Source organism: Nannobrachium achirus, assembly GCF_963921795.1.
Source record: "Nannobrachium achirus genome assembly, chromosome: 22".
Lineage (NCBI taxonomy): Eukaryota > Metazoa > Chordata > Actinopteri > Myctophiformes > Myctophidae > Nannobrachium > Nannobrachium achirus.
In genome coordinates, this window is record NC_137829.1 from 42,393,146 (window position 1) to 42,408,331 (window position 15,186).

Here is a 15,186-nt window from a genome sequence, read left to right on the forward strand (position 1 = left end):
CCCCCCCCCCCCCCCCAATATATATATATATATATATATATACTAAAATTATAATCAAAAAATCAATTAGTCTTATTAACCATGCAACAGTTATACAAAAATAGTGAAAATAGCCGATATCCAAGCTCACGGATAGGCTATTTTCAGTATTTTCTAAATGCATTTAAATAGATATATAATTGTTTATTAATCGTAATCAAGGCGGTAATTTGAAATAACTGTGGTTGTAACCCTCGGTGTTGGGCTCCAATCTCACCAATCCATCTCCCAGGGGTCTGACGGCATAGACCTCTTTGTTCTCAGCTGATGCCAAACAATAACTTAAAATAATGTTTTATTCAGGAAAAAAGTGATGTATTGTAGCTTCAATATAATCTACATTTTAGAAGAAAAGAGCACCGCAGAGAACAGTTTCATGTTAACATTATCCTGTGTCTTCCATGAGCCAGGTTCCTCGTCCAATGGCAAACCCTCTCCTTTGAACACAAAGGGGAACGTGAGCAACCATCTATGACTGTCAACCTGTACCTTTGCAGTGCCTCTAACTGCAAAATGCTTGCAAAATGTGTCCAACTATTTTGTTTCTTCCGATGTTTAATTGTGAATCCGTATTGACCTTGGTGTGTGATCAGCCCAACCCCCTCCTCTCCCCGTTTTAATTTGTGTTTCCATGTCAGACATCCCAGGCTGGGGATCCACATTTTAAGAAATGTAAAAGCCGGCTTTGGCCACCAAGAGTGTTAACACTCTTTCCAGGCGAAAGCACGCTCTTGTTGACACTTTGTCACCAAAGCATAAAGCAGGCTTAATGAGTCTTGACTTGTGAGCAACAAACTAATCTTGAACCACCAAGAAGGTGGTGTTTAAAAGTTTCCATATTTGAACAAACAGACAAAACAAAATGTCACCTTTAAAATAATGGCCTAAGTCATGTAAGTAAAAACAAAAAAAGAAACATAATGAATGAATAAAAACTAAATGATTGCTGGTGGAAGGCTGGCCTGGGAAAACAAAGCAGCATGCATTTTGAAACTTGACTTGCGTAATCCTGCCTGCCAAGTGCAACTGTCCCGGTATGCACCACTTTATTTTGTTACGTTTTTTTAACTTTGGTTTAGTTTGTAGTTTTCTTTTCTTTTCTTTTTTTCTTTTTACTTTGTTGAGCATAATTTGACTTTGATTTAGTTTGACCTTTTTATTCATTTATTTCTTGGTTAGTTATTTGATTTTTTTTACTTCTCTTTTTTTCATTTGAGGGGATTAACTGGTACCTCTTGTTTCCTATTTCTTTTGTTTCAGTAAAGGGACCGGGCAGAAAGTTAAGTCTGCCAACCGATCTTAAGACCGATCTTGGTACGGTAGGCGAAAAGCCAGCAAGTTTTATTTCCACCTTATGTTCATTTTATTCATTTAAATTTTCCTCCTTTGTCATTTTATGTTCATTTTTCCCCTTTGCCTTTCAAAAAAAGATTATTGTTACCTTATTTATGTTTCTCACGCCACTCAGTTTCCTGAAATCTAATTTATGCTTGGTCGCACGACGGCGTTGTGCACTGGAAAAAGCCGACCGACAAGCTCACGACACGTCGCGCATCCGCCATTTGGTTCTCAATCTGTGGGGCCAGGCAGGGGCGTCACAATGGGGGGAAAAGTGGGACTGAGTTACTAGTGCCGCGCTGCAAGCTTGTAGATCTACTATTTTTGAAATGTCGTAAAAATGTGCGCAAATCTTTGAATACATGTATTTTTTTAAGCGAACATTTGTAACTCAAATTTGGGACTCAAATGGGACTTTCACGATTTAAAAAAAATAGCAGATCTACAAGCTCGCAACGCAGCACTCGGTGCCGCGCTGAGAGCTTGTAGATCAGCTATTTTCAATAGTTAAAGCACAACATATTGTGTAATAATGCATTCTCAGTCTAAATGGGTCAAACCCCCTCCCCCTATGAAGAACATTCATGGGTGGGGGGCCCGCAGTGAATCCTTGTACCCAGGGCCCAGGATTTGGTGCAACACCCCTGGGGCCTGCAGGGACCACCGGTGGGCCGTGAGGATATCGTAAGAGAGCAGTGTCTTTAAAACCTTGAACAATGACTTTTCATTGTGATACCGATGAATATTACATAAAGCTGTGCATGGTTTCCAAACCTTTTAGCTCAAGACCCAAAAGAGAAATGTAACGTTTGCCTGGGGCCTCAACTAGTGAAAACAGTAGATCTACAAGTTCATAGCGTGTCGCTTCGTGCTGCGTTGTGATCTTGGAGATCGGCTGTTTTCACTACTTGGAAGAGATTTGTTTTCTAATTTATGGAATTAGTTCGATTTTTCCTTCAATTATTCATTAAATTACTTTTATATTCATGAAAATCGTAGCTTTTTGGCGAATGTTTTTTTTTTATGAATTTGAAATAATAATTAAAAACTAAATGTAGGAAACAAAAAATGAAGGGACCACAAATGGGTGCCGACCCAGTGACCTAAAGCAGGGGGTTTTCAAAGTGGGTGACGGGGCACCCTGGGGTGCCGTGACGCCAGTCCAGGGGTGCCGCGAGATAATTTGATAATATTTGGAATTTATTTGGACACTTGAAAAAATATTTAGTATAATTTTAAACTTGAAGTACAAAGTTATTTTCAGTCAGTTCTAACCAAAATGGCTATTATCTCAACGTTTTCCTCGCAACATAATCATTAAAATATCGTCACTGTCGGGCAGAAACCTCGTATCTCCAAGTTTCAAATGTGTACGTCTTTTGGTAAAGCAAAGCCCTGCCTCATCATACAAGACGGTCGCACAAAACTAGTGACAACAGCCGATCTACAAGCATGGGTTTTGGAATTACCGTACACGGTTGGGAGTGAACATTATAATGTAGGGGTGCCCTGAGACAAAAAAGTTTGGGAACCCCTGACCTAAAGTATACAAGGTTTGGTTGATTCCATTGATCCAAGCCGGAACGCGATCGATTGACTGATCATAACATGCTCTGAGAATACCTCCCCGGCCCACCCATCTGACCACTTAACAGGCAGCCTATACCACTTAAGTGGTCATATGGGTCGTACTCTGATCCAGGAAAGGTGGAGTGCAACTGCCATCACATCCACAGGCCCAAAATTTGAGGGGACCTGTGATGTCATAACATACTTTTTATTTGTGTTTTTTCTATTAATATGGTCAATAAGGTACACAGAATGGGAGGCCTGCTCTGCCGGAAACATTGCGAAAAAGAAAAAAAGGTCCCATCGACGTCACTATACAAGAAAATAATACAAAAATAAATCTGCTTTAAGTAGCTTGTGAGGAGTCAAACTAGGGGTTCTTCATGATTTTGAATCCATTGCAAGCATTTGTTTTGCATGGAAAACATTCCTTAGGCTAGATTTCAGCCCCACAAAACGGTGAAAAGTGATGAGTCATCAAAAATCACAGTTTTGAGAGGCAGAAATCTAGCCCAAGGAATGTTTTTCATGCAAAACAAATGCTTGCAATGTATTCAGAATCATGAAGAACCCCTAGTTTGACCCCTCACATGCTACTTGATGCAGATTTCCTTTCCTGTATAGTGAAGTCGATGGGACAGGGATACAAGTGGCCATAACTTTTTTTTTTTCGCAATGTTTCCGGCAGAGCAGGCCTCTCATTCTGTGTACTTTAATGACCAAATGAATAGAAAAAACACAAATAAAAAGTATGTCATGTCGTCACAGGTAAAACCCTATTCTTTGAGCTTTTGGGCCTGTGGCTCCCTGACTATTGTCAGCTTGTAGGTCGGCTATCTTCGTCGTGTGCGACAAAGCATGAATCTGGCTTCTCTCTCCTCTCCTACTCTGACCAGTCCATGAGATCGTTGGTCTGTCGAGTTCGTTGTCCTGTCCGACCACACGTGTCTTTCATTTGATTTGTCCTTCCGGTGTCTGTTTCCTCCTACATTTTGCAAGTGTTTCTAAAGGTGATTCGTGGTATCTAAATATCTTATCTATATTTATCCATCATATCTAAACCAGAGTCCATGTCTGAACTCCGATGTGGCCTCTTGTCACGATCGGACCATCGTTTTGTCTTCTAGCTTCCTTCCATTGGAGCCCTTTCCCGCTAGGAAACGTACAATGGATACAAATGGTTTTTAATTACATAATGTACTGTATAGTATGGGGACCCACATGCATTTGGGTCAGAATCATTGGGGTTACATTTAGGGTCAAGGGTCAAGTAAATTTACCCCAATTGATTCTCATTCCCAAATGCATTTGGGTCCCCATCCAGGGCCTTGTATTTGGGTCCCCATTGAAAATCAATGGGGGTAAATTTACTATAATCATTTCTTTTGTCTTAGGAATGCGACAAATACAAAAAATATATATATATATTATTGAACTTAAGTCTCCATGGCATGACTAATCAATAGGGAAAAAAAGTCATTTTGGGGGTGAACTACTCCTTTAATACAGGATTCCAAATTGACCCTCACAGTCCTGTAACTCTGAGAGTGTACACATGGAACCAAAATGGTTCCATTCGTACCCTCTCAGAGTTGTGTCCCTGACATTCCATGAAATTAAAAAGTTTTCAGAACCGCTGGCCAAAAGCCACCAGAATCCACTGTGTGTTCCCTAATTAGATGGCGTTGTTCATGGACACTGCAGTGATTGGACCATTCTCTTCCTCACAGCACTCTGACAGCAGCCATCATGTCTTGTCTCTCCAATCATGTCTCTCTCTCTCTCCCTGTTATGAGTGATGGGATCTTTTGCAGCAGGGGTCTTCAACATTTTCAGGCTTAGTCGACCCCTTAGTCGAGAGCGAGGTGAAGCAGGGACCCCCCACAACCCATAGATACCATATGGTTTCATTGTTTGACAGCACAATCATCAGTGTGTTTTGGGTTCATGTAAATGTGTGTTTCCAGATATTTCCACCGTCAATACTTAATAAACTTGACCTTTCCCTCTGTACTTAGTCTGCTCTTTTTCCCCTCTACGCAAAACCTCTTTGCCAAAAATAGCAGCTCTACAAGCTCACAACGCCTCGCAGAGTGAGGCGTTGTGAGCTTGTAGAGCTGCTATTTTTGGCTAAAGTTGTCAGAATATGGACGCTAGGGTTCAAGTGGTTAATATAGATTAATATAGAAAAGGAGAAAAAAAGCTTCTGTCACACAAAGATTTGGAGGACCCCTTGTAGTAACTCTGAGGACCCCCCGTTGAAGACCCCTGTTTTACAGTATAAAGCAGCTAAAGGTTTTCAGCTTCAGACCCAAACGATATTTTCTCCCTGGGGGCCAAACTTTATTATTATGAATGAATCACTTATACGCTATTCAAAAAAGTTGCGGATCTGCAAGAATGCGTCATGCAGCTTGTAGATCTGCTATATTCACCATTTCTTAAACATTTTCACAATAATTTTACTTTTCTTTTGAATTTTTTTTTTTTTTTTTTTTTTTCATTTACATATTTTCGGAAACTTTTACCCGAGACCCTTTAAAAATGGTTCCAGGGCTCAAAAGTGGGCCCCAACCCATTATTTTAGGAAATACTGTTATATGTTATACGGCACTCTGTGCCTTGCTGGGAGCTTGTATATCTGCTATTTCTCCATAGTTAAAGCACAAAATGTGAGTGAATCCTTGTACCCAGGGCCCAGAATTTGGTGTGACACGCTGCAGGTTTCTTCATTCTTCCTGACACACATACTCTCTATCAGGGGCGTCACAAGGGGTAGGAAAGTGGGACTGAGTTACCAGGGCCCAAGGTGGAGGGGCCCTATAGTAACTTTAGCTATTGAAAAATAGCAGATATACACAGCGCGGCACGGAGTGCCGCGCTGCGAGCTTGTAGATCTGCTATTTTTGAAAAGTCGTGAAAATGTGTGCAAATCCTTGAATGTATGTCTTTTTTAAGTGAACATTTGTAACTCAAATTTTGCTTCTGGGGGGGGGGGGGGGGGGGTCCCTGGAACTCAATATTTTGAGATGAGGTTCCGTGGCCAAATACATACCATTTTGGGGGTCCCTCACATGAAAAGGTTTGAGCTCCACTGACATGGAAACATAGGTTTTTCAAAAAACCTCAGAAGGATTTGAAATATTCAAAGATTTTCATGATTTTTCAAAAATAGCAGATCTACAAGCTCGCAGCGCGGCACTCGGTGCCGCGCTGTGAGCTTGTATATCTGCTATTTTTTAGTAGTTAAAGCACAGGGGCCCCGCAGTGAATCCTTGTACCCGGGGCCCAGAATTTGGTGTGACGCCCCTGCTCTATCCCCCCTGACTGAAGTGTGCCAGAGCTCCTTTCTTTGTGTTATATTCACATGTAATGCCCTTCTCCTTCTTCTGACAGGTGTGTTTTGACAGCGATTCATGTGGTCTCTGTAATAATGTTTCTGTTCAAGGGGCTGCAGCGGTAGCTGTACAGTGAGAGCACGCCAACTCAAATTCACTAAACGGACCTGAGTGGTCCAAGATTATGTGCTTAATATTGATGACATCGGGGATCTCCATAGGGGCATGAAAGGGACATGAACTGACAGAGAGATTTCCATATATGGCCATTAGAATATTAGTGAAGCTCACAACCCAAAGCTTGGAAATCCGATATTCGTGGTGAAACGTTATTCCCCCAGTCAGAACTGGGATGCATGATGTTCAATACATGGTTATAAGAGGAGCACTTCACCCAGTGTCATTGTAAACCATTTCTGTCTACTCTGTAAAAAAAAAATGTTTTCTTATTTTTTGTCTATAACACGCACACACACACGCACACGCATGCACAGGGGGGAGTCCAAGCTCATAGAAAGTAGGCCTTTCTCTTCGCGAAAAGTTAGCATGCTGATATATAGAAGCCATTGTTTTTATTGTATTGTTAAATAATAATGATACAAAATAAATCTCGTTTGAAAAGACCAAACCTGCCTACCGATGATGTCATTGGTAGATTTTCTGACGTGCCCTCTTCTGAGACACACAGTGAGTAGCTTCTTATAGAGCATTAGTGGGGACAGAGTTTCTGAATTAAGGTCCAAAATGGGTGAAGTGCTCCTTTAAACCCTGTTGTTGTTCTGTCGTAACCCTGGTCTTCTGATATGTTATACTTTGTCACACAACGGTGTCGCACAGCGCAAATAGCCGATCAACAAGCTTGCAATGCAGCATGTAACGATGCAGCATGTACGCTTGTACATCGGCTATTTTAGCCATGTCAGAGGATGTCTAACACCTGTCACCATATTACCTTATTCACAGGATCATGGAAGGCACCTTAGATAAAACCCAAGTCGGTCATAAGGCATTCCTCGATAACTAAGTTAAAGTGCTGAAGTTATAACAATCGGCACAAAAAAGGACGGTTTTCTTCGGTACCAGGGAAGGCAGAGTATATGACCACAGGCCTATTACAACATTTACAGTATGGGATTCATAAGAATGAGGAATGTGATTATGTTAAATTTGCAGTTTTCTGCTGACATAAGCAGGAAAGGGTTATTGCTTATTTTTATTGTATTATATTCAGGCGGCTAACCATGCTTCCTAAAGAAATGTGGTCTCTGTGACACTTCCTGGGGCCACAATCTGCCTCCAAAACTATAATTTTTTATCTGTGAGAACTGAGAAGTTCTGTCATTGGTCGATAGACAGATAGCCTGCCAAATAAGCAGACCAATCAGGACTGCCTCTTGTTCTTGTTCGGATTGGTTGACCTGTCTGTCAATCCTTTTAGCCCCGGTCGGCTGGTTCATGCACCAATAGGCTGCTAGTGAGTAGTGACAGAGCTTCTTACAGATAAAATACTAGTTTTGGAGGCAGACTGCGGCTCCTAGAAGCGCCACAGAGACTAGATTTTTTTAGGGAGCATTGTTAGCCGCCTGAATATAATAAAATAAAACAAAAATAAGCAATTGCCTGTTTCCTGCTAATGTCAGCAGAAAACTGCTTATAGCAACTTTAATTTAAGTAATAGGTCATCCAACATACAGTATGACCTTTATTTATATGTGTATCTGTAGCGTTGGAGTACGTGTGTTTTGGTATATGTACGCGTGGGTGTGTATGTAATGTAGGGTTACGAGTGTTTTGGTACTGTATGTAAGTGGGTGTGTACTGTATGTACAGTAGGGGTGCAAGTAGCATTTTCTCCTCGATGTGTGCCAGTTTCCTGCAGAACGTTCCGGGGCACAACTCGCCACACGGCTCAGTAAAATACACAATTAACAGTGCCTTAGCAGTGGTGGAAAGTAACTAAGTGCATTCAATCAAGTACTGAACTTTGTAAGTGCAATTCTGAGGTACTTTTTAATTGAGTATTTCCATTTCTTGATGGTTTATGCTTCTACCTTATACATCTCAGTGACATACACATGCCATTTTTTCCACTACAATTATTAGAATGCTTTTGTTAATTTACAGATTTGAATTATGAAACATTAGCCATTTAAAGGAGACATCCAGACCAAAACACATATAGGGTTAAATCTGCCTTTTATCATACCCCTTCATACCTGCTTTAGTCGATTTTTTTCATAGCTGCCCCTGTTGCTAGATTTCGGCTGCCCCTGTTAATAGATTTCGCGGGCTCTCTCATAACTAACACAGTGGATTGTCCTTAGGCTAGTGCGGTCATTTCTTGAGCTTCAAAGTTGGTATTTTTTTATTGGATTGTGTTTACACAACGTCCTGAGACGAACCACACCGCTGTTTTGACCTCACAGGCACCCTTACTTGTCAAACAGACCCCTCCCTCCCTCCCTTTCTAGCCTCTCCTCTCCCTGCTCTGGTGCAGAGCAGAAGCCGTTTGACAAGTAAGGGTGCCTGTGAGGTCAAAACAGCGGTGTGGTTCGTCTCAGGACGTTGTGTAAACACAATCCAATAAAAAAATACTAACTTTGAAGCTAAAGAAATGACCGCACTAGCCTAAGGACAATCCACTGTGTTAGTTATGAGAGAGCCTGCGAAATCTAGCAACAGGGGCAGACGAAATCTAGCAACAGGGGCAGCTATGAAAAAAATCGACTAAAGCAGGTATGAAGGGGTATGATAAAAGGCAGATTTAACCCTATATGTGTTTTGGTCTGGATGACTCCTTTAAGACCTATTTTATATACTTGTTATTTTTATATTTAAAAATATCATGTAGATCATCTATTTTCTAAATATTTTGACCCAAAAATTATTTTGCGTGAAACAGGGTATTTCTACTTTAGAAATACCCTGTTTGGAATCTAAACTGTAGCATTGCTCATTGTTCCTCCACCACTGTGTGCCTGCAGGCAAAGACCCACCAAGGTGTAAAATCCTGTCTCACACATTTGGCGCTCCGCTTGTAGAGACAGCTTCCAAGCCTGGCGCGTTGGCCTCGGCACGGCCCGCGGTGAAACTGGGCCGGCGTTGCACGCGGCGGACTGGGCGCCACCCTGGAGAGTTTTTTGTTATTTTTTTTCATCTTCACTTTGAGACGGAGTCATCTGTGTATCAACACAGGCCCCCAAACGGAGATGTTGGACTCGAGCCTGCATGGTAGCACACATTTCACATGTCGCCAAACCGTTGCCAAGGACCGAGAGAGCGCAGCAGCAGGGGAAGCAACCGCTAATGTCACTGTCAGGCGTAAACCTTGTATCTACTAAACAGTAACCCATAGGCCTATATGGAGATATATGTACTGTATATGGCGATATACTGTGAGAGCCCAAACATGCTTACTCAGTTATTCGTTATGTGAAAGTCCTATGACGTCTTGTACGAGCTATTTTCAAATAGCCTATAGGTACAGTATGAAATGGGGCTAAAGTGGTTTATGTATGTTTTATGATATTATAATTTATATATACAAAGTAACTAGTAACTAAAGTTTTCAAATAATTGTAGTGGAGTAAAAGTACAATATTTGCATCTGAGATGTAGTGGAGTAGAAGTAAAAGTATTGAAAATCGGAAATACTCAAGTAAAGTACAAATACTTCAAATGTGTACTTGAGTACAGTACTTAAGCAAATGTACTTAGTTACTTTACACCCCTGCGTCCATGAGGTTGTGAAGCGCTGCTCGTGCCATGTCCTTGGAAACCCCTGACAATAATGATTATAATAAGATGAACTAAAAGCCAAAACATTTTCTACAAAGTGGAGATGGAAAAAAACAACACAAAACATCTGTGCCTGTTATCCTCTACTGAATGAATACCTCTCATCTGTTTACTTTTTGCTTTGCTTCCCTTTTTCTGAATGACGTTGCATCCACTGATTGCTTGTCTCATTAACCGCTTAAACCCTGTAGGCTAGTGCACTGTGTGGACTGCAGGGTCTCCCAGGGGACTACCGGTACATCACATGTCTTCGGCGCAAATAGCCGACTCGCGTATTGTGAGTTATGGGTCGGCTATTTTTGCCGATTGTTCGACTGTTATTACATGGCCAGAATGGGAACGTTAGGGTTCATGTGGTTAACGGTTTTCTTCTCATTGACCATTCTCCTCTTCCTTCTCACTCATTCTCCATCTAGTTGGGATGAATCCGATACTTCCGTGACCGCGAGAGCAAAGGTCCGTTTCTCAGTGGTTTTGTCAACTATGAAGGTTAAATAACAAATTGAGCTCCCATGTCCCTCGCAAAAATGCGGCCAAAATGTTTGACAGCTAGGGTAATTTTCAGTCTCATTCACTTACTATACACTATACTATAAAGGAAAAAATTACTAAGTGGGATGTGGGATGTGAGGGGTCAAACTAGAGGTTTTTAATTATTCTGAATCCATGAAAAACATTCCTTGGGCTAAAAATGGACCCCCAAATACTGTGAAAAGTGATGACTCATCACTAAAGCATAGTTTTGTTGGCCGTTTTTAGCCCAAGGAATGTTTTTCATGCAAAACAAATGCTTGCAATGGATTCTGAATAATTAAAAACCTCTAGTTTGACCCCTCACATCCCACTTAAAGCCGATTTTTTGGGAGTAATTTTTTCCTTTATAGTACAGTGAAGTAAGTGAATGAGACTGAAAAACCACTGAGAAACGGACCTTTGCTCTCGTGGTCACAGAAGTATCGGATTCGTCCCAACGAATCTTCCATACCTCTCTAACTCCCCTCTTGCCCTTAAAGGAGCACTTTGCCTATTTTCAACCATAACTTTGGTATGATCGGTCCCCACTGATGCTCATTATAAGATGGCACCATTCCTGTCTACTCACTCTGTGTCTGTTTGGTGGACTATGGACTATAGAGCAGTGAAGTCATGAAGTGACTCGCTCATCCCCCGGGTTCATGGAAGTAATTTCTCTATGGAGAATAACATTGGGTGATCTTAAAATCGTCTCATATTTGCGCGATATTGTCGGGGAGGTGGCTCTGTATGGTTTTGATAGTCAGTCACTAATATTTGATAAAGCCTGTTTCTATCGAAAATGTAACTAATTCGGCGACAGTAACATTAGCGATTTCTCACCATCAGTTGATTCTTCATATCCATATGAATCATACCACTAAGATCATTTGTTTATGTTGGGAACACAGTTCTTATATGACGCGATATGAAAAAGGTCTATGGGAATTCAGAATGGGGTAAAAAAAAACGTGAACCAGGTAGGATGGGTAAATGACGTCAGACTTCTAAGGCTGTCGTTTCTCTTAGCTTGGAATACCCATCAGTGATCAGTGATTACACAGGTTTCTGAACTGTCCACAGTCCCAAACAGAAGGAGTCGACAGAAACGCACCCACGTTATAATGAGCATAATGAGCATTAGTGAGGACCAGTCATACGAGGAAAGGGTCCAAAGTGGGCCAAGCTCTCCTTTAAAGGGATATTTCACTTTCAAAAAAACGTTTTGTCATTTTATTGTCTAATCAGGCTTTTGGGAATGGGAACACCCAGGACAGTTTTTACATTTCTTCATTCAGTATTTAGATATTTGATATTCATTTTCCCCCATTTCCCCCTTCCAGGACCTTCCTATACAAACCCATTATCACTTCAAACTCCATTTTAACCATGATAGATGTCACCCTCCGAATACGTGAGCGGGCCGTGTTTTCTTCTTTTTTGATAACCTTTTTCATGTATTTTTTTATAATCTTTTCTTGTATTTAATAATTTTAATTTCCCCAAAAGATTAATAGAAATCAATGAAAATGTTGTCGAAAAAACACGGCCTGCTCACATATTCAGAGGGTGTAAGGAGTCACCAAAAAAACAGTTGTTTTCATTGAATCTATCATGGTTAAAATGGAGTTTGAAGTTATAATGGGTTTGTATAGGAAGGTCCTGGAACGGGGAAATTGGGGTCAAATGAATATCAAATATCTAAATACTGAATGAAGAAATTCAAAAACTGTCCTGGGTGTTCCCTGATTAGACGATAAAATGACAAAACCTTTTTTTGAAAGTGAAATATCCCTTTAATTCCTCTCCCTTCTCGGCGCCATCATGGGTGCCATTTTTCTAACCCTTGGTTTTCCCCCTGCTAACCTACAGTAATCATGTTAATATTTCAGCTCCCGTGCATCCCGCCATTCTTATTCTTCTCCTCCTACGTCCCCCCCCTCCCCCCCGCTAATGCCTGTGTGCCGTATTTACAGATCATGTCAATGGACATTGCACTAGCCCCACCTCCCAGCCCTGCCAGGCGGCAGCGGGGAAGGCGGGGAACCGCGTCGCCGTGGGTCCCGGCGAGGGCCCCCGGCTCACCCGCAGAGGGCCCGGCGGCCGGCCTCCCTTCCGCAAGGCCCAGTCCGCCGCTTGCATGGAGATCTCTTTGCCTGTGTCCCACACAGAAGGTGTGTGCTTGCCGTCCCCCCCCCCCTCCCTACCCCCAATGCACCCCCCCCCCCCACCTTAACCCATTTAGAACGGGTACACATTATTGTGTATCGTTATTTTATGCTTTAGCTATTGAAAAATAGCAGATATACAAGCTTGTAGATCTGCTATTTTTGAAAAAACGTGAAAATTAGAATTTTGACCCGATTCTATAAGTGTCTTTTGAATCCTTCTAAGATTTTTTGAAAAACCCTATGTTTCTATGTCAGCAATCTGGCCAGCCATCGTCAAAGAAAAGGTCCTTGGGGCGCCCGCTGGCCTGGTGGTCAAGGCGCATACCACATACTAGGCTATGATGCCTGCTGGCGTCGCTGGTTCGATTCCCGATCCGGACGACCTTTGCCACATGTCATTCCCCATCTCTCTCCCCATTTCCTGTCAGTCTACTGTCCTATCAATAAAGGCATAAAAAGCCCAAAAACAAATCTTTAAAAAAAAAAAAAAAAAAAAAAGAAAAGGTCCTTTTCACTTAACTGGAGCTCAGTTAGTCTGTTCTTGAGAGTCAGTGGTTCTCAAACCTTTTCATGTGAAGGACCCCCAAAATTATATGTATTTGGCCACGGAACCCCATCTCAAAATATTCAGTTCCAGGGACCACCCAGAAGCAAAGTTTGAGTTACAAACGTTCGCTTTGAAAATACATATATTCAAAGATTTGCACACATTTTCACGACTTTTTCAAAAATAGCAGATCTACAAGCTCGCAGCGCGGCACTCGGTGCCGCGCTGTGAGCTTGTATATCTGCTATTTTTCACTGGTTAAAGCATTCAATAATTCTAGGCCTAAATGGGTTTAAATTAACCCCCATCACCCCTCCTATAAGTGCATGCTGACCTCCCCTTCACCGTGGGACTGTTTGTTTGGGGGTTTGGTGTATATCCGGATGGATGGGTGAGTTTGATTGGTGAGTGTGTTTTAAATCAGTGGTTCTCAACATTTTTCGTATTTTATTTCGAGGACCCTCGGTTTGATAGGCAACGCATGCTGCGTTCACACTGGTAGCGACAAAGCTACAGTCTGCTATTCATGTTCAATTGAGGCAGCGACATGGAGACACAGAGGTACACTACATCCAACACTTTTACAAAATAAAGTTGAGCTGGCTTCAACTTCACATCAGCAGCTACAAAACGCCATTCTACCACTTTTTGTGGTCACATGTTCAGATACTGGATTCTGGTTGGCTTAAAACAGTGGTAAATCAGTCAACAACCTTGAGTTGGCTCATGGACCCCGCCCACTGTTGTGTTGCAGTTGTAACATTTCCAAGATCTTGCCAGTTACAACTGTGTTTTCTTTCATTTATATGTGGGTTGTTGGCTGATTTACCACTGTTTCAGGGTTGTGGCACTTTTCGCCTCGTGCCACAACCCTGAAACAGTGGTAAATCAGCCAACAACCCACTCCCTCTCATGGTAAATGGCTTACTTCCCACCTCTCTCCACACAATTCCATAGGGATAACTAATTATTTCCATCAGCTAGCTAGATATTATTTGTAACTTTTGTAGCTGCCAGTGTAAAAGTAGCTATAAGCCATGGACCCCCATTTGAAAAATATATATGTGGTCTCCAGAAGTGACTTTGAGAATCATTGATTTAAATTGTGTTCTTTTTATCATTTAGTTTTTTTTAATCTAAAGATCTTTTTTCTTTTCTCCTGAGTAAACGCCGGTAGTTAATTCAGGAAATACAACACCTAAAGTATTAATTTAATAGCGATGACTCTCGTAGGTTCATTAGTCCTATTCAGTCGGTGTCCAGTAGGTGGTAATGTCGTGGTGTGGTGTTTCCTGGTGTTATCAGTGTTATTGTCGTTGTTGTACATAATGAAGATATTCTGTACAGGGTGTGAGTTAAAATGTATTTTCTTCTTTTATAGTATAACAGGGTTCTCAAACTTTTTTCCAGCTCGAGACCCAAAAGAGTTTGAGTCTTTCTGGGAGTCAAACTCACAATGAATGACCGTATAACTGACCTTGTATAACTGGTCCATGCGACAAATTATGAGTTTGTATTTGATTTTTGATTTATTTTATAGGCTTATTAACATTTTTGAGAAAATGATTCTATTTGAAATCTTTTTTAGGACAGGTTAAATCCCAACCCCGCCCGCCCTGGATATTTACTCATAAAAACGGGTCTGTAACCGCAATTAGTTTTTTGGGGAAACACTGGTATAATGTCTACTTGCAACATGCTGAGAGTGTGAAGTGAAATATGCAGTATACAGTATAAAAGTAGAAAGTTATAAGCACAGTACCTGGTCATTTAAGTCAGAGAAAGTATAGTGTCAGTTCAACCAGCCTTCTGAATCCCATCAAGAACGAGAACTGAAAAAGCCTGTTCTGAACGCACTTAAAATGTCATTCAA

At 41.4% G+C, this 15,186-nt stretch overlaps 1 protein-coding gene across 1 annotated transcript in view; it reads left to right on the plus strand.

The window, feature by feature from the left end:
• stxbp5l (syntaxin binding protein 5L) overlaps nt 1–15,186 on the plus strand; it is a gene marked incomplete at its 5' end in the record, with an annotated part of 431,930 nt that overhangs the window by 382,652 nt on the left and 34,092 nt on the right. Inside the window, one exon of the mRNA XM_080753048.1 lies at nt 12,572–12,769. Within this exon, the coding sequence (XP_080609174.1) occupies nt 12,572–12,769 (198 nt within the window). The remainder of the gene's footprint in view (nt 1–12,571; nt 12,770–15,186) is intronic.